This window comes from Accipiter gentilis, chromosome 28 (assembly GCF_929443795.1).
Source record: "Accipiter gentilis chromosome 28, bAccGen1.1, whole genome shotgun sequence".
NCBI classification, from domain to species: Eukaryota; Metazoa; Chordata; class Aves; order Accipitriformes; family Accipitridae; genus Astur; species Astur gentilis.
Window position 1 is genome coordinate 11,835,403 of NC_064907.1, and position 27,919 is coordinate 11,863,321.

General features: G+C 35.2%; 1 protein-coding gene across 2 annotated transcripts in view; it reads left to right on the forward strand.

Moving 5' to 3' along the window:
• Positions 1-27,919, forward strand: part of SIPA1L2 (signal induced proliferation associated 1 like 2) — a 151,206-nt gene that overhangs the window by 66,397 nt on the left and 56,890 nt on the right. Inside the window, exons 4-10 of one of the 2 annotated variants that reach the window (XM_049831064.1) lie at positions 5,599-5,732; positions 7,101-7,289; positions 13,055-13,229; positions 18,988-19,091; positions 21,837-21,914; positions 25,631-25,788; positions 27,296-27,872. In XM_049831064.1, the coding sequence (XP_049687021.1) occupies positions 5,599-5,732; positions 7,101-7,289; positions 13,055-13,229; positions 18,988-19,091; positions 21,837-21,914; positions 25,631-25,788; positions 27,296-27,872 (1,415 nt within the window). The remainder of the gene's footprint in view (positions 1-5,598; positions 5,733-7,100; positions 7,290-13,054; positions 13,230-18,987; positions 19,092-21,836; positions 21,915-25,630; positions 25,789-27,295; positions 27,873-27,919) is intronic. The other variant, XM_049831065.1, reaches the window with a different exon arrangement.

Here is a 27,919-nt window from a genome sequence, read left to right on the forward strand (position 1 = left end):
GAAAAAAAAAATCTGCATCTGTCCTTAAAAGACTGTTTGTTACTGCCCAAGTCTTCCTGAAATCATACTTCCTCTGCTTTCTAACTATATTTCAACAGCAGGAAATAAGCACTGTACTGTACTCCTTCCTCCCCTGACCCTTTAAGAGGGCTCGAAAGACGATCCAGTACAGTGCTTGTTTTCCCAGTACAGTAGACACCTAGAACGTATTGGCTGTAAACCCACTTTATTTAAAAGGCAAGGAAGAAAATAATCTTGATCTGTCATGGAAGAGGAAGTAAAAGACCCAGAGCTAAGGAAGGAACGGACAGTAAATTTAGACGTTCAAAATGGCTTTTAAGCTAGGCAGCTTATAAAGGATAAAAAAGGGCTGAGGGAGTCAGAGTGGAAGAGAATGAATGGCAACTTGTAACAAAAGGGTAGCATATTTTTTGAGGGGCAGAGAGGAGAAAGGATTGGCATAGATGGAAATAAAAGGAAGATTGTCAATGGACAAAGGTGGTGGCAGGATAGAGGAAAAAAAGAAAAAAGACAAGGATTAAGCCAAATGGTAGAGGACTTGTTTGTGAAATGTTTTTATCATGGATGAGTTCCAGGTTCTGAAGGGCTGAACATGTTTTGTGAAGAAAAAATCTTGTCAGAGAGATTAAGAAAAGGAAAATAGAAAGAGTACTCAAAACCACTTTAAATAATATACTATAAACAATCCTAATGACCTTTCTGCAAAGTTGATGGGAATGTAATTAGTTTTAATTAACTTCTGTTCTGGTGTTATGTATATAAGATATCTTGACTAAAAGTAAAGTATGTTTATATTGATACAGTATTAAAAAGTTAAGAAGTAGCATCTGAGAATTTTATGCCACATAGTATAACAGTAGGAAACTTAAATTGTTATGCCCTTGGTACTAATTGTTTTGTAGGTAGAGTTCTTCAAAAGTAAGTATGTTGTGATGCATTTAATATCCAGGAATAAATTGTTACCCTCTCACCTTTACAGTGGTATATAAGCCATGCCCTGTTCCACATTATCTTTCTATAGAGCTGTGACAGAAGCTACATGAGAGAAATCTGTATTGGATGGCTCTTATGAGACAGATAGCAAGTCAGGGCAAACATGTTGGTGGAACTAAAAACTAAATTTTCAATACCAATTATCTCAAGGGACCAAGCATGTAAGGAATCTCCGGATAATTTCCAGCTGAACACAGTTCTTACCTAAGCAAAGTTTATTGTGGATGGAGGAAATAAACCAGGCATTTTGCCTTGGGCACCAAAATGTCTTGCTGCTGTGCTGATCTCTCCTATAAGAAGTGACATTTATATGCATACTGAGTCTTACTTGATGCTCTTCCATGACAGTGAGCTCTCCTAGCTGATTGTTCATTGAACTGGAGATTTAATAGCACAGTTGAATCTAGCAAAATAATTGTGGAAGGATGAAATAAAAATTTAGCAAACAATATTAACTTGTATGTAGAGACATATGTAATGCCACCAATTTTCTTTGCCTTTAATAAGGTATCTATGAAAAAGAAATAACTTTCTGAATATTTGATTTAGTTTCCAGTTTTATAATTGGCACTTGTCAGCATACAAGTCTTATTTCTGTTTTAAGATGCATGGAAGAAACACCCTGGCATGTGTAGCACTAATTATTCCATTCCCTTTCAAGAAATAAGAGATTTGGAATTCAGTGTCTTCTGAAATGAGCTGTAGTTTTATACTGCATATTTATAAGCTTTGTAACTATTGTTAAAATCAAATCCAACACGACTGATGTTAAAATATGTTAATGTTTATGGAAAATATCTTCTCAGTTTTCAGTTAAGATTTGTAAAAGCTAGAATATTTTCTTTTATCTCATGGTTTTGATTTATTAATGGTGTCCTTTAGTGAACTATATTTTTGTGGGATAAAGGGGATAAGAAGGGGGGAAAAAAGCTATGTTGATTTTTAAAAAGGATAATTGAAATACACTTTTATTATCATTGATTTGTCCTTTTCCCATTGTGCAATTATCCTCATAATACCTTGAGACTTGACTATTACTACCGTGCTTTTTATTTGAGGGGTGCTTGCAACCATTTCTTAATGTGCTATTGTATCTATCTGCTGATATGAGACTGAAAAAATATCCTCGAAGAAATGTACAGGCTTAGTAGGCTTTTGGTATTAACCAAGTTTCATATAAGTAAGACTTTTGTATTAGAAGAAAAGTTGACAATTATTCCTCAGAATGAAAAAGAAAGAAATGAGGGATATTTTACCATTTCTCTTTAAACAGCTAGAAAATAGCACTTATTTTCTTCTCTTCTCTCCAGTCAATACTTTTAAATCAACATAAATACCTTTAAATGAGCTTAATGAGTTTGTACTTTATGATATTTAAGAAAAAAAGCGCCTTTTTTCCCCAAATCCCAGAATATCAGTAGCCATGCTACTCTTTAATTTATTTCAGCTTCTTTAATTCCCATTCTTGAATCTGTTCTATCTATTTTAATTTTAATGTACATTAAAAATAACATCTTTGGGTTTGTGTCTTTCATATTGTACAAGAAATAAGCAGATATCTGCCAAGCTAGCATTTTTCTGCTCAGTAATACTGCAGCCAAGACATCTAGTAACTGTGTAATACCCTTTTCTAGATTTACATCAAAATGGAAGGCTATAGAAACCCTAACTGAGAAGTTTACCTTTTGTCAAAGCCTGAATATGCAGCTGTGGGGAGTTTTTATGTTGTTGAATGTGTTTGGCCTCTGAATCTCTCTCTCCCTCTCCTCTGTGAAATCCTGTTCTATTTGATAGATTTGTCCATTAAAGCTCAAATTTTTAATTTAACACTGGGAAATCCATGAGGTAAAATTTATCCATGCACGTAGAATGCTCAGGTGGGGAAGGAATGTAGTTGGTGAGCATGAGTGAATAATTTCATGTCTGTGCCCCTTTGATCCCAAGTGTTCCTTCCAAAAGTAGGATGCTAGTTGTAATGTCCTGCTACTCATTTTCTCTCCACTGGGAGATGGACTGTAACAACCAACTTACATAGATAGATTTTTTGAAAGACTAATGGGAACTTAATTTAAACTTGATTTGACAAATAAGACTGTCATTTATGTAGAGATAACTTTATCTTTTTGTATCCATTCTGAGAGCATGGATGACTTCTCAGTGAAAGACGTTCTATGAAAACTTTCTTATGCATTTCTATAAATGCATTGTTAAAAAAAAGTATCAAACTAGCTTAAAATTGCTAGCAAGTGTTTTTTAATTGAGACAATCTGAAAAGGAGAAATTAGTCTATTACTTCATTGCTATTTAACATATGGAATTATAGCATAAATTGGATTGGAAGATATTTTGGAGGTCATCCAGTCTTAATTCCCTGTTTGAAGCTGCTTTTAAAGGTAGATTCTGAACAGGTTGCTCAGAACCTATTCCCCTTTAGCTGTCCTTTTAGCTTTTGGCCATCTCTAAGGATGGAGATTTCACAAACTCTCCTGGCAACCTGTTGCTGTGTTTGATTCCCCTCAGTGAAGGGCTTCACCTTATAATGGTTGCATCTTGTCATTTCTGTACCTTGGAGAAGAGTCTGGATCTCCCTTGTCCATTAACCCCCCATCAGCTAGTGGGATCCTGCAATTATTTCTTCCCTCAACCTGCTCTTCTCCAGGCTGCACAAGCCCATCTTCTTCAGCCTCTCCTCATCTGTTATATGCTCCAGCCCCTTAATTATCTTGGTAGTTGTCTGCTGACCTTGTCTCACTCTGTCCAAAACTGAACGCTACTCCTCACGTGGCCTCACAAGTGCCAAACAGAGAGGCATAATGTCTTCTCCTGACTTGCTGGTGTGCTCTTGCTAGTGCAGCCCAGAGTGTGGTCAGCCTTCATCTCTGCACGGGGTTCTGCTGGCTGCTGTGCAGCCTGTTGCTTACCAGGGTCCCCAGTACTTTGCCACAGAGCTGCTCCTGAGGCTCTTGGTCCCCAGCCTGTGCTGTTTTATGAGCTTGTTCTGCTCTAGATACAGGTCTATGTTGGTCTTCAGGAGATTTTTTGTCAGTCCATTTTTTCAGATTGTCAAAGGGAGAGTTTGTTTTAGCATGTCAGGTTGCAAACTTCAGTGGGTTAGGAGTTGCTTCACATGCAGCTCAGCTGTTCCGTCTCAGCAGCAGCTGCCTCCAGGGGAAGGGGAGAGTGGGCAGTGGAGCACAGAGACCCTCCAGCTATAGGACTCTACCTGTGTGGATGAGTTAAATGCCTTTGCCCACTTCTGGAAAATACTGCAAGGTTTATGCATTTCCGTTTCTGCCCTATGCACGTGTTACTCATTTGTTAAAAGCCTGCCGGTTATTCCCCTTCATCTGTTGCACCCAGCTACAGCCCTAACCTCTGTACATGAACTGTTCTCCTTGAGCTTGGTCATATACATGATCTTGTTGAGGATGCATTCCATTCCATCATTTAGGTAATTCAGAAAAATATTAAACAGTTACAGCTCCACTATCAACTTTCGTTAAACCTTTTACTAACTGGCCACTAATTGGAACTTGTATTACTGATCACAGTCCTTTGAGGCCAGCTCTCCAGCCAGTTTACGTCCACCTTGTAATTTGCATGTCCAAACCATGTCTTTTCAGTTTAGCTAAACGGATACTGTGGGAGACTCTGTAAAAAGCATTGCTAAAATAAAAGTAGGTGACATTCATTGCTCCTTTCTCTCATCCGTAAAGCCAGTCATCTCATTGTAGAAAGCAACTGGGCTGGTCATGCATGGTTTGCATTTGGTAAATCTATGCAGGCTGTTTCCAAGAATCTTTTTGTCCTTCATGTGTCTGGACATGTCTTCCGTGAGAATTTGTTCCTTAATCTCCCTGGGAACTAAAGTTTATGGTGACTAGTCTATAGCTTCCCAGACCCTCTTTCTTGCCTTTTTAAAGGTGGGTGTAACCACTCACTATGACCTTTCAAAGGTGATAAAGAGTGGCCTTACAGTGACACTGGCTAGTTCCCTCAACATGTATCTTGTTTGGTCCCATGGACTTGAGTGGGTCTAGTCTGCTTAAATAGTCTCTACCTTGATCTTTCTCTTCTGTCGGTAGCGCTTTACTCTTTCCCAGACTGGGACAGTTGGCTCAAGGATGGATTTAACTATTCATCAAAGACTGAAGAGTTACTAGCCTCAGTTTTCACTTGTTAAAGCTGCGTTACTGCTTTGAATGTAAAGCTTTACATAAGAATAAATTGAGTGAAATGGAAGGAAGCTACATAGCACCTTATTTGTTTGAATTCTCTTAGCTTTTATTGAAGACTCTATGTAGATATAGTTTCTCCAAAGTAGCTTCTTACAGCATCAAGCAAAATGATTACTTTCATAATAACAAAAAATGCAATGACTGGCCATTCTGCTCATCAAAATTAGCATTTTGTGATTTATGTACTTATTGTGCAGTTCAGAAGATCACAAGCTAGCGTATTTTACAAATCTCATAGCTCAAAAATAATTTTTTTTGCTGAAGAAATTTTTAATGAGATTTGATAAACATTTTCTAGGAGACTCATAGTTCATTATTCTCTTCTCTCTTCACTCTTGTGCAAAAGAGCATCAGAACTACTTTGGAATAGATGAAAATCTTGGACCTGTAGCAGTCAGCATCCGGAGGGAGAAGGTTGAAGATGCCAAGGAGAAAGAAGGATCTCAGTTCAACTATCGTATAGTTTTCAGGACAAGTGAGGTAATGTTCTTTCAGTAATTCTGCAAAGGAATGGAAAAGTTAACTTAGAACTTAGGATACTAGCTGGTTGTCTGTGGATATGTTGCTAACTTTGAAAGTAAGTCTGTTAATGGGAAAGGGATGTATCTTGTACCGTTAGTAAATGTAGTTGCTCCTGGAGCAAAGTTTTCCTCTTCTGTACAGCATAAAATTTTTCTCTTTTTGAGTGGGCATGCAAAAGGAAGTAAATTGGCTGAATGGAACTACAAGGGGCAAACAAGGGAACAGATAATATGAACAAATCTGAAGATAAGTTTGGATCAAGCTACTTTATGTTAAGTTTCTAATCATAGAAAAAAAGATTAAGAAATGTGGGGAAAAAAGGGAAGGGAAAAATATGAAAGCTAGTACTATGACTTATTTGTATTTTTGTGTTTTGTTTCAAAACACTTTCTAAGAAGCTTTTTTCATGTGAAATTTTTTTTATGCTGCTGCGTACATCATTTGTGGAAGGAATATTAATGTCTTATTTGGCAGAATAGCTCACTTGCGATTGTTGTGGAAGGACACATCTCATAATTGCTATTTCAAGTGAATTAGTATCTCTTGCAAACTAATTTCTTCTTTATCACATCAAGTAGCTTTGATTTGTATGAAAATATGTGATGTTGTTATTGTAGCAAGCAACTATAAATTTTTGTAATCCTTCGGACTATTGCTTTTTATTGTCATTAGGACATAGAGAAGTGTTAGCTAGATGTCCTGATATCTCTGGCCTCGTGCTTTTACAAACAGAGATAGAAGCAGATATATATAAATTTTTTGTTTAGGCTAGGTTTTTCTTTTATTGTCAAACAAGGGGTGCCTCTGTAAGTATCTGTGGAGAGGTGATTCAGCTGACTCACTTCTGAGAAATGACTCTCTTTTTGCCAAATCCAATGAAGATAAAGCAGCATGCTCTAAAAATATAGGTGGATGGGTTAAATGGAGGTGCCATTAGCTGTGTCTTACCTCACCTGTCCAACCTCACATTCAACTACTGTGTCTGCTAGGGTAGTATGGCATTAAAACTAACACATTTTAGTTTTCCTGGTGTTTAAAATATTTTTTCCAAAAAAAGTAATAGTCTTAGGAATTTGAGTAAGTAAATAAGATCATCAGTGAATTTCTTTAAACAAAAAATATATTTGTCACTGAGACAATAAAAGCCTGTCTCCTCTTCAAAAGTTATTTAGTAATCTTTTTTTTCTGGTTAAAAAAAATTAAAAATAAGGATCTTTTTCTTCCCATTCTTTCTTCCATGCTTTTGCTAAAACCTGAAGTTTATATCTTTAAAAGTCATTGTAGTATTAGAACTAAAAATGTTTTGTGTGTTTTACTTTACTGCAGCTTACTACACTCAGAGGAGCAATTTTAGAAGATGCTATACCATCCACTGCTCGGCATGGCACAGCAAGAGGTCTGCCTCTTAAAGAGGTACTAGAGTATGTAATACCAGAGCTGAGCATTCAGTGCCTGAGGCAGGCTTCCAACTCACCCAAAGTACCTGAACAGCTGCTTAAACTGGATGAACAAGGGGTATGTAGCACATGACTTTTTAAAGACTATTCATTTAAAAAAAACCACCAAACTTAAATATTTTGCAGGCAATGTTAATAAACATGGGTCTGTAATGCAAACCACTCACTTTCCTGGTTTTGGAGATACTTGTGTATTTTCATTGACAAAATGAGTTTTGCTTATCTAAGCAAATTATTTTTAAAATACATTGCAGCTTAGGAAAAAAATTATTGGTCTATGGAGATTCTCTTTAGATCAAGTGAGTGAGAGAAAGATTATAACTAAAGTTTTAACGTCAGTAAGAAGTGATTTTCATAATCTGTATGTGCACTTTAATGTGTACAAATGCTGAATGCAAATGAAAATACATCTAATGTTTTATTAATATTGTGTATAGGTAAGGAGGCAAAAGGATATAACACATTATGTCTCCACATCTAAAATTTTGGGTTGCTTTTACAATAACATTTTCTGATTAACTTGCAGTAGCCTTACTAGAATAGAATGCTCCTGGGTTCAAACAACTGAAATTGTGACTGAGACTAATGAATTCACTACATTGCAAGGAAATATTCATATGGTTTAAATTTGGGTGAGGCTTATTGGGTTCAATAAAGTGAATCTGCTTCATTCAGAGCTAGTGATTAAATGTGTAGCTTCTGAGTATTTTGTGAAGGACAGGCTTGTGATGGCTTTTAAAACCATGTTTTTTAAAAAAATGATCATTTAAAGTGAAGATTGCACTTTCTAGGCAAAAGTCAGTATCTATCTGTTGAAGTTGAATCAGCTGATGGATCCAGTTCATTATAATGGTGGTATAATTGATTTTTTTTTAATGCTAATTCAGTTTCAAATGTAGTGATTGCATCTAGCATTGCTGTCTACCAGAATTCTTCTGTCTTCTCTTGTGGCTGTAACAATTGCTCAAAACCAAGTAAATGTGGGCAGAGGAAGAGAATTGCTTTTTGGGGTGGATTGTTAAGCTGGTTTTGTATGTATCTTTTACTACTTTTGTTCACTGTAGTCTTTGAGGAGGACTTGTAATTGAAAATTCATTTTGCCAAATGTCCTTATTTTCTCCTGTGTTTGTCTGTTCTTCTGGTAAAACAATGAAGGGGAATCAGAAGCACCCAGTTCTGAATTTAAGAGTTCCTGATGTACTGTTGCTCTCTGTCTTTTCTGTTTGAGCTCCAGAGTAAATTTAGTTTAATCTAATAAATAATATTCACTGCTCAGAGGGGCAGTATGTTTTAGGCAGTATAGAGTAATACTTTATTTGACCTGACCTGAATATTTCCCAAACTCACTATTAAGTATTCCCCCAAAATTGGAAGTGGGGATTGTCCACTGAACCGACCAAAGTAATTATTTAATCATCAACCCCTGATTTTGAGAAACAGCAGTACCTAGCACTTCTTTTTATTTTGGGTGATCAATTCTGAAAATTCAATCCTGTTGTGAAATGGGCTGTCACTAGGCAAAATGTAATATTAATGTATCTTATGTGCTTCTTATTATGAGATAATTACTTGAACGTAGACAGAAAGCTGTGCATAGAACTGGCATGAGATCCATTTATGCTTTTAATCCTCTTATGTACTTGATGCTTTCAGTTTATTAATCAAGCAAATATAAAAAGAATTATGCTTGGCAACTGAAGGTGATGACTGGCTGAAGTGTCATGAATTTGAAAATATGAATCATGATCTGGAGGATTAATACTGTCATCAGAATAATATTAATTTTGCGTAACAGTGTATTAAAATTTTGCGTAGTTCCTCAGCAGACTGAAGACTGTTCTGGTGTTTTGATTTCATTTTCTACCTGTCTCATAGTTTTCAGTGAAATCTAGTATGGATTATGGAGGAAATGTGTGGCTAAAACTTTGTCTCTAAAATGACAGTAGAAATTAGATGCAAATTGGATGATTGATCTAATTTGAATATATAAATAAAGAATAAATACATTTTCCCAATTTATTCTGGCATATGGTGATCAGCATTAGAATTGGCTGTAAATTTACAAGAAAAGTCAACTATTCATCTATAACCTGGACAGGATTTTATTTTTATTTTTTTTTACGTCTCTCTAATTCCCCCCTAGTTCCCCCTCCTCATTTCCGCTAATGGTTGTTTATTGTATATATGCTTTTTGGTTCCTCTCACATCCCTCTGGGAATGTTCACTTCTTTCTAGACCAAAGGCTGAAGTTTATGAAAAGCCCAAGGAAATTAGGAGCTTTGACTGCAGTGATATTTAGTGGCTATTGAGTGTCTAATCTCCTGAGATTCCTTGCCAGAAAAACTCTAAAATCTTCACATGATGAAAGTCAACCAGTTGTTGTTACATGATAAAGAATCTGTACCGTACAAGAAGACGACAAGATGCGAAGATTCAGTAGTGAGTGATTCTGACTAGAACATAGTCATTTTGAGTCAGGAAGGACTGCTATGCACATTTAATACATATCCTATACCCAAGTAGCTAAATGGGTTTAGAAATTATTTTCTGATGTCACATTATTAAATTGTTCTCAGTGTTACACTAAATTTAAAATTTCTAACTTAGAAATCATGAAATCAGAATGATGTATGCAATTATTTACTCAAAAAGACCTGAATAAGCATGCAGTACCATTTCAAAACTGGCCAACTTTATCAGTTTCAAATATTCTGATAGTTTTACATGCCAGTTAAATGCATCACATAAGAAGATCCTGCCAAAGCTCATCTAGTTATTTCTTTCTTAGGCATTGATGTTCTAAATGTACCTCGATTTCTGCTTCTGCACAGTCCCAGTGATCTTGGCATGCAAAGCTCTTTTGCTTAAGTCTTCTAATTTCATAGTCATGAGTGCTCCTAGCACATGGGTTGGAGGTTCAGATTACTACAAATGAGCTTGCAGCTGCTGCTTTGTTTAGGGATAGTGGTATTGGTAGAATCAAATTTGTACATAATCGCCTAGTGTTTACAGTACTTGTCCGTGAAGTGAAAACCAAGGATTAGCTCCTTCCTTGGGCTGGGGGGTTTCAGAGCCTCACCTTCAATGTCTCCTAGGACAATGTTTAAACCATGAGATGGTAGGTTGTTTTGGAAGATTGAGGTGTACTTCATTCCTGTTTTGGATCTATATTGATATTCATGAACAGATTCAGGAATGACTGGTGTCCTTAGAAAGAATGAAGGAGTGTGACTGCGTATTTCTAGACCGAGTATTTTGCCCAGGTGCTTCTTTACTGTTAGTTGTTGCCCCTCTTGTTGGTGGCTTAGTTAACATTTAACTTCTCCACTCCTCAATTCTAGTGTGAAGTCAAGGAAATTAACTTAAATTCCCTGTGGTTTAAGCCAAACTATTTGACATGGAGTTGGGATAGAGGTGGCAGTGTGTTCACAATCATTTTAAGTCTGCTGGGAAGTGTCAAGTAACAGCATTGCTTCCTGTAATCTAATGTTTATATGATCAGTTCTTTTCCAGTTTCCTTCATTAAATGTTCATGCTAGCTTTCCACTGAATAAAATAGTCACCAGTGTGCAATCTGGAACCTTTTGTTAAATACCTAACTCTCTCCAGGCAGTGCTTCAAAATGAGGATCAAACAAGGAAACACTGGATGGATAGCATCTAATGTCAGTCAAAAGGAAACGACAGCGAGCAAGCTGGTATCTTAACCCTGCCCTGCTCCAGAGCTCAGCAGTCTGACTCGGGCAGCTCCTACAGTGCATCCGTAACCCAAAATCTCCTTTTATTTCAGATGGTCATCCCTCCCTTTCCACATCAAACTTTGGCACAACTCCCAGTTCTTCCATGCTCTGTGCTGCCCAGGTGAAACCTTATTGCAGCACCATTCCTCATTCCTGTCCTTAGTAAGCCTGTTCTTTGTCCCTAACTGCTCCATGGTCAATGGCTTCCTGCCAGAGTATGTTCCACAGGCTCTCACCTCTACATAAAGAAGTGAACAGAGGGAGAGGATGGATTGGGGCTCACCAGCGCAGTGGGAGGGCTGCCATCATACATTACTCTTATTCTTGCTGTGCTGCAGGTTTTCTACACCAGTAGACCAAATTCTGTAGTGTGCATTGCTGTGAATATAGATCTGCTGAAATCAGAGTTAGGCCTGATTGTATTAGTTAAAATGAGAAGAAATCATCCTACTGGTAGGCTTAACTTCATAGTAAGAAAAGAACTCCAGGCCCAGTAGATGTTCTGAAGTCCGTGTTACTTCATTTTAATATATTTACCTTTTGGGCATGAGATTCTTAGTGTCAATGATTCTATCTATGGCCTTCAAAAATCTTCATTAACTTGGACACCTTGGGGATTCCTTGTGTGTTGGTTGTGCATGAAGGTAGTTAAACCAAGAATGCTGTCAAGTTAAATCTTGAATTGCATGGGAGACAAAGAAAGAATACTAGCTTAAAAAAGCAGTAGCATCATGAAAACACAGAAGACTAGGTTAGTAAAAGCATAGTGAAAGCTTTTATTTCGCCAGGGGTGATGAGGATTTGGGTAGTGGTTTTCTTTTTTTTTCTTTTTTTTTTGTTTTTGAACTGCCTTATATACAACTCTTCACTTACAATGGAGATATGCAGCATTTATTGAAAAGGGAAGGTTAAGGATTATTTAAGGTCTGGAATGATATTTTTCATACTTTGTTCTTTCATGTATGTATATTTTCTTGATTTGGCCTTTAAGTATTCTCATCTTGTAGCTTTTTCTCAAAACTGGTGTGGTAAAACATTGGTGCAGTAATATGTCTATGGATTTGAGTTTTACAGTATACTTGACATGGCAGACCTTGTGTTACATATGACTAAGGTGAAGCAGACTGTTCTTGTCACCTTTGTTCTAATAGGAATATATGCAGTCTTTGTATAACATTTTGGAGACTAATCCTGAAGTTTGATTAAGAGAAGTCTACAGCTGGAGAGTTGATTTGAGTTGTGAATATAGATAAATGTCTTAAGAATCTGGTGTGACTGATAGTCTCTGTCAGTTTGCAAAGCTCTTAAAAGTTGTCAGTTAAGAATAATAGGACTAATATATTCACATGGAGGTTTCCTGTTTTTCATCTTAAGTATGCATTAAAGCTAAGAAAACAAGACAATACTCTGCTTAAGAAGTGATCACCTCTTTTTATACTTAAATTTTTATAGGGTTTATACTTATTTTTTTATAGAAGTAATTTATCTCTTTTTAATGTTCTAGAATTGAGACTCTGGTTTGTTTAACAAAACTATTTAACTGCAATCTGATTTCTAGCTTGAAGTATACTTTTGAAAATGGGGAATGATTTTTAACAATGGATGATTTTATGGGGAAGGTAAAAGATTACATATAACCGAAATGACTGTTCTGAGGGCCTGTTTGAACGGCATTGAACTTTAAAGGGTAGAAATAAGGGAAAATAAGCTCACCTGATTTTGAATCTGAGAAAGACAGTTATAAAAATATTGCCAGTTAAAGTTCTCATACGATAACATGCAGTAAAGTGTGCTTTTATAGATAACTGGCTAAGTCAAAAGTCTTCATGTACTGCTGTTATCTGTGTTTGGATAGTGACAATCCAGTTTTCTTTCAAGATAGTTGTTGTGGGTTGGTTTGTTTGTTTGTTTTCTTTGTGTGGTGACTTAATTTCCCAAATCAGAACACTTATTTTTTCACTTTCAGATAACTTCTGCCGGGGTTTATAACAGGGCTAGTATTTTAATTGTTAATATTTGTTCTAGTATTGACTTTCCTTTGCTTCTATAATTTTTCTTTTCCTTTATTCTTTTTTTTATTTCAGCTGAGTTTTCAACATAAGATTGGTATCCTTTACTGCAAAGCAGGCCAAAGCACAGAGGAAGAAATGTATAACAATGAGATGGCAGGACCAGCTTTTGAGGAGTTCCTTGATCTGCTGGGTCAGAGAGTACGGCTAAAAGGATTTAGTAAATACAGGGCTCAGCTAGATAATAAAAGTAAGTTATGTTTCTGACCTATGGTAGAAACTATAATTATCTTCTGCAAATCCTGTTTTGTCTTTCCATGCTCTAGACTTTGGGTTTTGATTAGTAAGATTATATGGTAAGTGAAGAAAATGAAGCATATGATAAGAGCATGGATCACACCTTGTCTGAATGGTTATTTACCTTTTCTGTGGCATTAGTAGAACTGAAAATCAAAGCAACTTTTTTCATTTGATTGCACTTAGTTAAAATCATACTGTGAGTGATATTTTTTATATACTTCAGTATTTCCCAGCTGCACTTTAACTTCTTATCTTTAAAAAAGGCAAAAGAAAAGATATGTATTTCAAAATACGGAGTCATGGCAAGGGACCATTTTCATTTCAATGAAACTTTTGGGCTTCTTTTTAATCAACATATGTATTGATGTTTATATTTGAGGAGCAATCAAGTTTTCTCAGTTTTCTAGTTTCTCACACATGCACAGTAGGCATGTTATCATTTGGCAGTTGATAAACATTCATTTACCTAACCACTGCATTGTTACTGCCATTTTCTCAGGTCTTTCAGTTTCCCTAAGTACAATAGTATAATAATTTAATTGCACAAACTTGTTGGGTTTTGTAGCAAAAATAGGAACTGAAGTATTACTGTTAAAAAAGTCAATGATATGATAACAGACTTCTTTATTAGCACTGCTTTTCACTGCCCTTTAACTTGACTCATTCTTAGTTTAATATAGTTTTAACAGGATTTTGACAACTGATCACTATGAGCTGTGATCTAAGAATAACTAGGTGTTCATCTACTTTATTGTAACATACTGGTTTTATAGGTATAAAGACTAGATATAAGGAAGAAATTTTTTACCATGAGGGTTGTGAAACAGTGGCACAGGTTGCCCAGAGCGGTTGTGGATGCCCCATCCCTGGCAGTGTTCAAGGCCAGGCTGGATGGGGTTTTGAGCAACCTGGTCTAGTGGAAGGTGTCCCTGCCCATGGCAGGGGGGTTGGAACTAGATGATCTTTAAGGTCCCTTCCAACCCAAACCATTCTATGATTTGTATCCTTATTTTTGTTGTAGCTTGCATATTACATCATGAAAATAGAAATTTTTAAATATATATTGTATATGGTCTGTGTATAATAGAAAAGGAATACTTTTGCTAGTGAAGTACATCTTTTTAAACTATTAAATCATGCTACTTGTGTGTGTATTCTACTTACTCTTCTAATCAAATGGGAAAGTTCCTTGAAGTGGTAGAGATAAGCTGCCAAGAAGAAAGCTTAGGAAGATGTACTTAAAGGAAATTAAGGGAAGATCTTCTTTTCTTGCAAGGGATATTTTGCCTTTCAGATAGTCACAGAAATCTAGTAATCAATAAGTCCTCTTATTTGCTTCTCTGTTCCTCCTGCCACTTATCCAGCTGATCTAGCCTGGTTCTTTGGAATCTGTTGCATGTTTTTCCTACTTCAATGTCAGTCTTCATTTAACTGGAATACATCTGAATTTTTTTATTATTTTTTTTTAAATGGTACATTTGAACACTGATCAGTGTCATAGTCATAAAAGGATTTCTCTTCTGTTATCAAACTAGTAATGCCCTGATGGACTGTCATCTCCTGTACATTGTTAGGAGGGAGACTTAATGATTCATATTATAATTTTTTGGAAATGTCTAGTGCCTGTACCTTGCGGTTGGTACCCAGTGCAGATAAACTGTCCGTAGGCCAATCTCCAGTGGGGAATGAGATATGTGAAGCTGATGGTAAAGCCTCATGCTTTTGCAATGAAGGGAGACCAGCTTTGCAACTCAAGAAGTCTTTCACATTCTGCATCTCTAGTAGTGGTGGGAAATGGTGAAAAAAGTGAGCTGAATCCTATGGCAAATTCTAATTTATGACTTACAAGGTGGGAAAGCTGCAATTTCATAGCCCTGTCAACCTGCGTAAGCACCACATTTATTTTTATTAACATTATTGCCTCTTTGCTTAAATCCATGCTTGTTTCACTTTAATAATTCAGGCTTGATAGAGACTATTGCATCATATTTCAGTACTGAATAATAACTCATTTTTCAAATTAATGTGTAAAAATATTTATTAACATGCTGTGGATGTCAGACTTCTGGGATGAATTGATATATAGGGATGAAAAATTCAAAGGAGTAAGGGGTGTGTTGGTTTTGCTTTTTTTTCCCCCAGTCAGAGCATGACTGAATATCACCTAGTAATTTTTACATATGAAAATATATGCTGGTCTGTCAAGTAAATTCAGTTTCTGTACTTGCCATGCTTCAGTATGAATGTACATTGCTGATTGGCATTGTGTACATATCATTCAGTAACATAATTTTAATGTTTTACTAGTGCTGTGTGCCATTAATGATATTGGCCTGTAATAATATGTTCTTGTTTTTCTCATGTTCTCCTAGTTTGCAATAAAGAGAATGGAATTAAGAGAGTTGACAAAAATATGGTCTTCAGTTTTATATTAAATGTAAAATACTGAGTTAATTATCATCTTTTTTGTGTTATACTTGTTTTTTAATATAATGGCACAACAAGTATTACTGCGTGTCATACTTATAATTGGATAATACGTTGATCTGACTGCCTGCAGGTTCAGAATAGTGTAATAATTTCATCTCTAGTAGCTAAATTTTTGGTATGCGTAATGTTTCAGTAATAATTTATTTCTCAGTTTTCATAGGGTTCACATTTATTAAGTTTTTCTAGTCTCAAATGTTTGAGTAGCTGTGGTTTTTTTTCTTTAAAAAGTTCTGTTATTTTCATTTTTTATTTGGACTGTTTATTTAATATTTTGACAATTAATTATTTGGTCCATTTCTTATGGAATACAGAATATAGAAAGTTGTGGTGGGTTGACCTATCTGGCAGGTGAGCTCCCACCCACTTGTTTTCTCACTCACCCCCCAACAGGGTGGAGGAGAAAATCAGAAGGGCAAAAACAAGGTAATCTTGTGAGTCGAGATTAAGACAGTTCAATAAGTGAAGGAAAGAAAGGTAAAAACCACGCCCCACACCCCCAAAAAGAAACCCCACCAAAAAACCAAACCACCACCACAACAATCAACTGACAGCCCCCCCCTCCCCCCCCCCCCCCCCGCCCCAAAACAAGTGATGCAAAGTCAATCACTTGCCACCTCCCATCAGCAGACTGATGCCCAGCCAGTCTCTGAGCAACAGCTACCATGGAAAAACTCCCCCCGCTCCAGTTTTACTGCAGAGCATGACGTTATATGGTATGGAATATGTCTTTGGTCAGGTTGAGTCAGCTGTCCTGGCTGTGTCCCCTCCCAAACTCTTGCCCACCTACCTACACACTTGCCTAGCCTGCTCCCGGGGGCGGAGGGGGACAGCGTGAGCAACAGAGAAAGCCCTGATGCTGCGCAAGCACTCTTCAGCAATAGCTAAAACAATCGTGTGTTATCAACCCCGTTTTGATCGCATATAGAAAACACAGCACCAGATGGACTGCTATGAAGAAAATTAACTCCATCCAAGCCAGACCCAGTGCAAATGTGAAGAACATGTGGAATATGTTAACTACAGACTCTTTTCTGCTGTTCTTTAGTGCAGTTTTAATGGCATGTAATTCTAAATCCCAAGATCAAGAAATAAAAAAGTTAGAGGAAATTTTACCAATTCAACACTATATAATTTGTTTAGTATATGTTTTAAAACATATCTATCTACTAGAAATGAGGAATTAAAATGTTGCTATTGGAACATTAATATTCTCATTTGTAATGTTCAGGCTTTCATTATGGATTATATTATGGCTAAATTGGATTATGTTTGCATTTAATTTCCTTATACCTGTAAAGAGAAAAATGAAGGTGAAAGAAATTGAGGAGACACTGCAATTTTATATCTACAGAGGAATAGTGCTGTTTCACTTCGTTTGATAAAAGGTGCTTTTCTGCAAAACAGCAGCAATGTTTCATAACTAAAAAAAAAAATTTAGCCAATTTTTCTCAAACTTTGTGAAATAAAACTAATGTTCAGAAAGGAATGAGGTGCAAAAATGTCAGCCCAGATACAAATTTTTTTTCCACTAAAACTGTCAGCAGAGTAATGTTTGTAGTAGCAACCGTTATGTAAATGTAATCACAGTGGACCTTTAGTAGGTGTTCAGTAAAGCATCTGTTGAGTTAGAAGATTTCAGCTTGCTTAGTGTAAGGGACTAAATTTCAGAAGAAAAACTTGCTAGCTTATTTCCAGACAGGTGCTAAATCAAAAGTATTCAACTAAGTAGGATGTTGTATTAGGAGAGCATTGATTTGAGGGTAAGGAATCTGCCTTTTGGTAATAAGTATTTAAAGGGACTGTTTTGTGCAATGTCTGTTCAAGAAAATTTGGCTTTATTTAATATCTAATTGCAAAAGGATTTGGGGAGTAGGGTTGCTGAGATCAGCGTAGTTTAGGCAGATACTTGCATTTCCCAATATAATTTATTCCCTCCTATCTCTTCAAAACTCTGTCTTTCTAAAATGCCATGGAAAGGTTATAATGGAATTACATTTTCAACAAAGATTTTAAAATAGAGGAGCACAATAATGGTTTTTTTTTTGGTTTTTTTTTTTGGTAACACTTAAGTAAGAAACTTCAGTGGAAATTACGCTATTTCTTATGTAAGTGTAATTTATATTACATCAATATTAATAAATGAACTTAATCTTATTATTGTACAAACATAACTGATAAAGCCAGTTGTAAAATTAATGTGTTCAAAATTATACACACACATAGATATTTTCAGATTTAGGACTGGAGATACAGTATTGTTACTGTTGAATTTTATACTTAAGTGTATGTTTATATACTTTTAACCAGAGAACTAACATGGCCAATCTATTTCTATTTGGAATACAGTTACTATTTAAAAGAAATCAAACCCCCAAAACCTTAAACAGTGTGTGGAAGAGAGTGCAGGAGAACATTTATTGGTGTAGATGATAAAAAACTGTATTAAAAGATGAGTGAACATGGAAAAAGAGAAGAAAAACTGATAGTTGTCTTGACTCAATAGTGTGTTCCTGCTTTAAAGTTAATTGTACTTACTTAAATAATCCATACATATTAAAGAAGGTGAATAAAAAGGATTGATTTATAAATACGGAGTAAAACTCATCTAATTTGCTGTAAACATTCTGAAATGCTATCCCTATTTATAAACTTCCTAAATAAAATAAAGAAAAATATTAAGTTATATTGAATATGAAATGTATTTAATAATTTTTGAAGATCTGAAAATTCCCAATAAAATTATTTGACATTGTACTACAATGTATTATGTACATATTTCATGTTTTAAAAATGTCTGATCTGCGGTATGTGTTTTAATGTCAAATTTGGAGTAGCATTGTCAGTTTATTTTTGGTAAAGTATGGGATTAGTCAATTGTCCTTATTAATGTTTTAAATAATGAAAATATTTATTATATAAAACTATTCTCAAGTAGCTAAGTGATTGTTCTTTTTGTTGTGAAATTCCAATATTCAAAATTAGATCATGTAGGCCTCATAGACAGCAAACTCTTTGGGCAATTTCTTGCAGGACCCTTCTATGTCATAATATGAAACTAAAGAGTAGATCTTCAGCTGATGCAAACTGATTTTGTTCTATTGAAAAAGGTTTTAAATTGCATTAATAGATTTAAATCATAGCATGTGAAGAGTGGTGTCCTAAAAAGTAGTATGAAAGTTCTATTTTACTGACCTTCTTGCAATTAAATCCATTTTCAGCTGATTCAACAGGAACTCATTCGCTCTATACTACCTATAAAGATTATGAGTTAATGTTTCATGTATCAACAATGCTTCCATACATGCCCAGTAACAGGCAACAGGTATGTTTTTTTAACTTTTCATTGTAATTTTACACTATAAATATTTGAGATTGAGGGGTTTTTTTTAAAGTAATACTGTTTTAAAACTGAATTCTTTTGTATGAAGTATGACTTAATTGTATTTTATTTTTTTCTTGAAAATATTGTAAGGCATTAGAAATCTCATAGGATAAGTTCCTGAATTATATAATCTAAAAATCCTATCTCCCCCATATCATGATATTATTAAAAGGTAATGTTGCCTGTGGTGAATGAGTTATTTTCAGTTTGGACTGGATTTACGTCTTATGTATGTTTTAAACATTGAATGGAATGAAGCTTGAAATTAGTCTGATGGTTAAAATATGCATGTAATAAGATTTTTTGAAACGATTCCACTTAATCCTTATATTACAGATCTTGAAATGTTTATTAATGTGACAGCTTAGTAATAAATGCTTAACTTTATCCTTCAAGGTGTCTGCTTGTGAAGACAGAAAACTGCAGTGTACTTACTTTATTTCTGGAGTATTCCCTTTGTTTATGTAATAATTCAGGATATCTTTAAGCATTAAGGATGGCTAAAAACCAGCACAGCATCCAAAGTGTGCAGTGCACCAGTAAGGTTACTCTGTCCTGCCGGTCTTGAATATTTCTTGCTACTGAATAAAAAAAGTACAAGCACATTTGGTGTAATATATCAACATTAACACTTAAAAAAAAAAAAAAAAAAAAAAAGTGGTAGAATTGCTCATAGGTCAGACTGATGATAGTTCGTAACTTTCTGCGCTGCCACTCTGCATTTTTCTAGGTCTGCAGAAATAAGTGTTGGATTTATTTAGTTGTAGAATATTTTCTCACTGCCATGCAAGATACAAAGATTTCAGTCATTTTGGAGGGTTGTAATGAAAAAAAGACGCTATCTCACTTTATTTTTGAACAGCATACAAAAGATGGTTACTGATTGTTAAACCATATGTGAGTTCTATCTTTCATGTCTACCCCATCAATAGGTCTTGTGGGAAGGAAAAGAGATGTGTCAAGGCAGCAAAAAAAAGATAAAGGAAAATGATTAAAATTCTTGAGAAATGATAAATGAAAACTGAAATGGAAGAAAGTATATAATGTATTTATGTGTTTTAAATAGTCAGCGCATGATGTTCTGAACTGTTTGAAGAACTGTTTCAAGTGAACAGTTAAGACAACTGCAAATTTTACTCCATTACACTTAGGATTTAGATGTGGTTTAAAGAAACTAAATTAAGAATCAAAAGGCAGAAACTCTTCACCATATGAATAATATGAATGTTTAGATGACTCACATCTTAAAATGTGTGGCTTTCAGAAGACAGAATGTTCAGCTATATCACACACTCAAATGTGCCAATAGCTAGGAATCAAGGTAGAGGATCATCATCACTGATTTGAGATTGCTTCACTTCTCTGGACTTTCACTTAATCCTGTATTGTGATAAGGTGTAATTTAGTAAATGCACTAGGAGTTGTTCTATCTGTAATCAGTCATAACACTCTTTGACTGGAAAGGACATGTAAACAGGGAAAACTGTACACTGTTAAGAAGATATAATACACCGAATGAGCTTGCCTTAAAAGGAAAAAAAACCAGTATTTGCATGGCTAATCACAGGCACTGACAGTAAATATGGCCTTACTTGGAGTTTATTACTTTTGTTGTCTTTCATGACTTTCCCTTGTTTGTGAGAACAGGTTATCCTCTCACCACGATCTGCTAATTTTCATGATTGTTTGCTGTTTGTCAACTTCACTCCTGTGTTGCTCAGCCACCTCCTATTACTGTCCTTTCACTTCTTCCTGTGCCTTCCTTTCATTCTCATAATTTCCTTATGCGTCTTTCTTTATAGTCAGGTGCCAATTCTTGTGTATAGCAAAATCTTCCAATTTTAACTTCATGATTTTCCCCAGCAACAAGCAGTCCCTTTCCACAGTGTTGTAGTAAGCTCTCATCATTGTCACTTGAACAGGTTCAATCTTTAGTAAAGCACCATGTTGTTATTCATGCCTTTCTTGGGATCCAAATAATGTGGCAGGTTTCCAAGTTCAAGTAGCATGCCTATCTGAAGACCCACCACATTATTTTTTTAGGTGCTGGAATCTAGCAGCGTTTGCACAGCATGGACACTCTCTTAATGAAATGTGACAAGTGCACCCAAATGACCAGAATTTAGCCAGCCTTAATGTGCAAAAGGGTTCTGTAATCATTGTTTAATTTTCTCCTATTACTGTTTAGTTCCAAAATTCATACTGAAGTGTGAAATCTATCAACAAAGTTATTTCTCACAAGCTAGGATAAAATTCGATTAGGTCTTTTTCCTTGAGACACTTTAGATGCTGAAGACCACAGATGCAGTTGTGCTCAAGACAGAGAGAGACTTACAGGTGCTGTGGAATATGAATGTTGTTTGTCTCTTCAGGGTTTGGCTCACTAACTCTACATACCCAAGCAAGGAGAAGTTAGACCCCATGGTAATTTTCCTTTTAGTTTATGTTAGCAATGAAGACCCCCATTCAATAGTTATATTTTGCTAGCATATTGTGTATGTATTGGCAATGAGGTTATTGCATCCTATCCCTATGTCCCTTGTTTGGTAATGACTGGGCAAGGTATTGAGTCACTCTTCATCTAGGACTACAGCCTTCAATGAGCAAGCACTAAGCATTGCTTAGCTTCCAAATACCTGTGAGCCAAAAATAGGCCACACCAGAATTGTTTGTTGCTTCTTCCAGGACATAACTACGCCCTGCTTGGTCCCTGATCAGGACATCCCTCTAGTTTTAGAGCCAGCAGGAGATCCAAAGAGCAAGGTAATTTTCACTTTGGCTGCAACATAGGCTGGGAACTTTGAAGTCAGCTGCTCCTTCCCTAGGACAGAAAAGACTACCAGCCCTGGTGTGGCCAGTTTTCTTTCCTTTACTGGCCTTTTCTTCAAATCATAGTTCAAGGCTTTCCCCTTTAAACTTTACCTTTGCAACGTCCCTTTCCAAATCATTCCCTTGCAAGTTTCCCATTCACACACTTGCAGTCTGCTTGTGTACACATGGTCAGACCTGATTGATCCAAATCAGTTCAAATAATTGGTTTTCACCTGGTTTAATGAAAACTTAAAAATGAAACAGATATGCAATTATGGAATAAACTTGTTGAATTTAAGCTACTGGTAAAATGGTTGGGATAATGAGACATGGTTATACCAAACTCAGTTGAACCAGATCTGATGAAATATCTTTTGGCCTTTGTTTCTGGTTTTGGTACTGCTTAAGAACAAAAATTGAAAATAAAATTTTTGAAACCACTTATTTTAGAAATGTACTAAAATAAGTTTCATGTTTTTCTTATTTCACTCCTAACATTTCATCATTTAATTGAACAAAGAATGTATTTCACTGCTATTGCAACAGGAATTCCTTGTTGTTTCGCAGTTTGACTAGGCAATTAAAATTCCACAGAAGTGGGTAGATTTTTATGGCTGGGCATAACCTGTAAATATGCTAAGTTTTAAGACAGTACTTTTCTTCAGAGATGCATATCTGAAAATTAAGAATTGAGTAGTTAAAATTCTTTATACCAATTAATAGACGCTATATTGAGATTTTAATCTAATGGATTCTGCTTTTCTAACATATTTTCCTTACCAGACTCCCCTTTGCTTGTCTTGTATTCTTACATAAAACTTCACTGATTTCCTCTTGGTTGCTTATCATACTTGATTGGGTTCATTTTCAAATTCTACCATGCCAATTTAGACTGATACTAGAACGATGTCAAAGTGTGTTTGATGTCTCCTTACTGTAAGTAATCCTCTGTAATCTGTGCACCCTGTTGAGTGTTCCTGTTGTGCTCTGCATTGGCATGAGACTCTTTAGAATATGTTAGAAAGGCAGATTAAAAAATAATAATAATACAACAACCCCCCCAAACCCCAAATCTGAGCAGATCTCAAAATGGGAGAGGAAGGGGAAACTGAGAACCTAAAAAAAACCAACAAACAAACAAACCTAGGAGGTAAAAGTTGGGAGGAAAATCTAGGTTATAGGATGGAAACTAGAAAAGGGTTTTTTATAAATCTTTTTGCTTAGTTCCGGTTTCCTTCAATTCCTTTTTCATTTTCAGTATGCTATCCTTATCTCACATTTCCCAGGGAAGTATGTGTTCCCTCCTTCTTCTCCATTCAATACTTTATTCTTTTCCTATTCCTTTATCCTATCCAGAGCACTTCTTTCCATCTTCCAGTTTACTTCTCTCCCCTTTCCAAGTTCTTTGCATTATGATACTCTGTGCACAGCCACAACTGTGCTTTGCCTTGCATTGTGTTGAAGTGCACTGACCACTTATGCATGACAGTTATTTATAACAGTGTTACACTGCTTTTATTTTAAAATGTTGAAGAAGTCACTAAGATCTCTGCAAGCTTGGTAAGGTTCTTAAAAATGATGACCTGACTTCCTGTTTCCTATTTTTGTGCCTCTTAGAAGTTTAAGCTCTTGAAAAATAGTTTAGAGATAGGATATGGGATCTGCCATAATTCTGAAAAGACTCTTTTTGCTAGTAAAATCTCAAATGTTTCTAAAACTTACCTCATATTAAGTGACTGCTATTCTCGCTTAAGCAACCTATGATGGCAAGCAGAACCTCCTAAAGAGGTCTACAAAAGCAGAAAATATTCTTGAAAACAGTGATTGTCTTGAGAAATAAATATAACTTTAAACAGGATGTTGCTTTCTAATTTTTGTAATTTTGCTCTGTGGAAATGTATAGGCATAGGCGTGAACCACTATACCAAGAAAGAGTAATTGGGCAGTTAGTTATATAACAAAAGCAGAAATGAATCACCTTGTACCTTATAATTGGAAGGTTTCTTACAAATTTAACTGAGGTGTAAATTCCAACCTGTGAGATAATAATAGCCTCTAAACCTGAACTTGTGCTTCACTACTATGATCTAATTGTATGGCTCAGCAAATTAAAGTATACCTGACATACTTAGTTCTGTGATCAGTTCCATGTAGTGTACTTCTACTGTAATTTGTACGAAACAGGATGTATATCTTAAATTGCTCAAAGCCAGTTATTTTGATTTTAGTCTTAAAAACCTGAAAACTTGACTGAGCCACATGACTTACACCAAATATTATGTTCTGTTTTAAAGGTTCATCAGAAGTCTTATTTCTTTAATCTGCATTTGGGATTTTGATTATGTTTGCAATAATATAGATATACTGAGTGCTTTAAAATTGCAGCCTTGGCCCTTTTTACTACCTTTAGAATACCAATCTTTGTTTTATTTTAGGAGATACAATGAAACATACTTATGGGTCTTAGGCTTTAGCATGTGCAACTTTGCTTTATTTGTTGGTAGCTGACATACTAACTTTTGATGGAACTGAGAAAATACAAGCAGATACTCTTTTATTAGAAAGATTATGTTCTGTAAAATCAGCTCAATAGAGAAATTTTTACTTGTTCTGTCATAAAGTTTTCAAATAAATTTATTCTTGTATCCTTTTTAGTTACACGTGAACAAAGGTAAAGCTTTAAGTGTCTGTATGCTTTATCAGTTGACAATGCAAGGTCTTTCACAGACTTTGGGTGGATATTTAAAATGTAGCACATGCTAGACTGCTTTTTTTCCATCTGGTAATATACATGGATGTTTTATAAGCAAAGGTATTGAAGAAAAGAGCGTAAAAAATTTGAGAGGTACAATATACTTCCGTGACGAGAGTGAACATCATTTTACTGTGTTGTTTTGTTGGGGGTTATTTTGGGAGAGAGAGAAGTGGTCCCTTATTTCTGGACATGTTTTGTAGTTTTTATTAAGTTTTAGCCTGTAACAATGATTTAATACTTTAAATTATTCGTTAAATATATTTTGATGATAATAACTACCAATTACAAGAATAAGTTGTTAATTAATCAGTTTCTAATAGCTACTGTTTCTCCATGAGCCTCAGCTCTGTTCCTCAAACTGCAGTTGTTAAAATTTGTGATAAGTATTAATGATAATCTATTTTAAAAAAAAAATAAGGTCATAATGTTAAGGACAATGTTTAATAAAAATGCAACATGGAAAAGGAAGGTTCATTGAGAAAGAAAAGCAGTATTGTATTTTTCATATAGAAGCAAATATTACACTGTAAAGAGGGAACTGATGTACAGTTCTCTGGGTAGTAAGAAATGTGAAATGATGTAACTTTTTTATTACTAACATGATGCACTAAAGTAAGAGAAATGTATTTTTCTTATAGAATAAAAGAGAAATGAGCAGAATCTATGCAGAACTAGTGTGGGGATGCGAGAGAACGCACTAGTATTTTTGTGAACTTAGACCAGTTTCCTTTCCCTATCTTTTTGCAGTTCGGTCCAATATCCTTTATCTGTAGCTATCCAGTATATGATTAATTAAAAGTTATTTCTGAAAAGTTAAGCTTTATTTATTTTGGTTTGGGGATTTTTTTGCTAAAATGAAGAAACTGTGATTATTTTTTTATAACTAATTTTTCAATGCATGTTTCTTGTCTAGCTGCTAAGGAAAAGGCATATAGGAAATGATATAGTTACCATTGTCTTCCAAGAGCCAGGAGCACTTCCTTTTACTCCAAAAAATATTCGTTCCCACTTTCAACATGTATTTGTCATAGTCAAAGTGCATAATCCTTGCACTGAAAATGTGTGCTATAGGTGAGTAGAGCCTTATAACTATTTAAGTTTCTTATTAAGACTACAATGGCACTGCCTTTTCTAACAGTTTGGTATTTTCTAGAGATACTATGTATACAGTTTTAAAATTTCTGCTACATTTTCTGTGAGTTTGAAACCCCAATGTCTCCCTTGCACACATCTAGAGTTATGGGGCAGAGTTTGTGGACTTAAACGGGTATATGCAGAACTCTGTGTTGCTGACTTATGGGCAGAAAATGAGGATATAATAAGTCAGTGAAAAATAAGATTTGCAGACATAAGAATAGAAATTAATTTAGAATTTGTATTGCACATTTCCTTTTTCAAAGAAAGTGATTTAAAATAAAGTATTTTAGAAGGCTATTAACCAATATGACAATATGACACCGGGATGAGTCATGACCTTTAAGCACATGAATGAGGAATTTTGGGGAGTATAAAAACATCTCAAATTTCAGATGACCATAACTCTCACATTTAAGTTACTAGATCATGAATTCTAGCAAGGTAACCAGGGTGGAAGTGTGGTTTTGAACTGATTGGGAATTGTGCAAACAATGATAAGTACTTGAAGCATAATGGTGCAGATTTAGCATGTATAAATGTTATTTATTCATTGTTTACAATGAAATTAAAGTATGTCATGAGGTCAGGTCATATTGCTGTCTTTTAGCTGTCTTTTAGAACTTAATTTTGTTTCAGTAGCTCTTTTGTGTTTAATAATACATGATATTTCATAAGTTACATATTTCTTACTACTAAATGATGTCTGTCTGTGATCCTAAACGTGACTGTGTTTCAGTCAAACTAGTAGTAGTTCTACGTAGGTCACACAGTATTTTGAAATCCTTTTTCAGTTGAAATACATTATGTTGATATCAATTGTATAAATGAGAAAATATTCCTATTCCTTTTACATCTTGCTGTGAACTGTTCATATCAAGAACTGCAGGTATTCTGAAATTTTATGAAAATAGAGTAGGCAACTTAAACAGGTGCAGAATGCTCCCATTATAGACACATTTGACACCAATACTTTGTCTTCACACTTCATTGTAGCGAAATGTCTGAGGATTAAAATAAATTCTGTTTCAATATATACATTTCTTAGTTTTAAGATCATGCAACTGAGTGACAGCTGAAAATGATACAGACTTATATAAAAAATAGAATTTTAAAAAATACTTCTCTCATTTAAGTCTCACAAAGCATTCTGATATTTATTCCATTAATGAAAGGAGGCAGTGACACCCTAAGAAGTCATCCTTGATATTTTTGTGTTAGTAAGATACATCCATAAAGTCTTTCATATATTTAAAAGAAAAAAGCCATTTTAAAACAGACAACCCAATCATTTTTATTGTATGTGTCTAAAAAGTCTGAAAATTGACATGTCAAAGCTAAACCCAGATATGTAAATGGACTGCACAGATCACAGTTCTGCTTATCATCCAATCTTTTTATTTTTAAGGAATTAACCATTGTACTTTTTTCTTTCTATTTCCAGTGTTGGTGTTTCACGATCAAAAGATGTACCTCCATTTGGTCCACCCATTCCCAAAGGAGTAACTTTCCCCAAATCAGCAGTCTTTAGGGACTTCCTTTTAGCCAAAGTTATTAATGCTGAAAACGCGGCACATAAGTCAGAAAAATTTCGAGCCATGGCCACAAGGACACGTCAAGAATACTTGAAAGATCTGGCAGAAAATTTTGTTACCACAGCTACAGTGGATACTTCAGCAAAGTTTAGCTTTATTACGTTGGGGGCAAAAAAAAAGGAAAAAGTGAAACCAAGGAAAGATGCACATCTATTCAGTGTTGGAGCAATTATGTGGAATGTGATTGCACGAGATTTTGGCCAGTCTGCTGACATTGAATGTCTCCTTGGAATCTCCAATGAGTTTATCATGTTGATTGAAAAGGAATCAAAAAATGTTGTGTTTAACTGCTCCTGCAGAGATGTTATTGGATGGACGTCTGGATTAATGAGCATCAAAATATTTTATGAAAGAGGAGAATGTATTCTTCTGTCTGCAGCAGATAATTGTACTGAAGACATCAGAGAAATTGTTCAAAGGCTTGAAGTAAGTATAGTTTCTAAACTGGAATTCCAAATATTTTATGAAGTGTT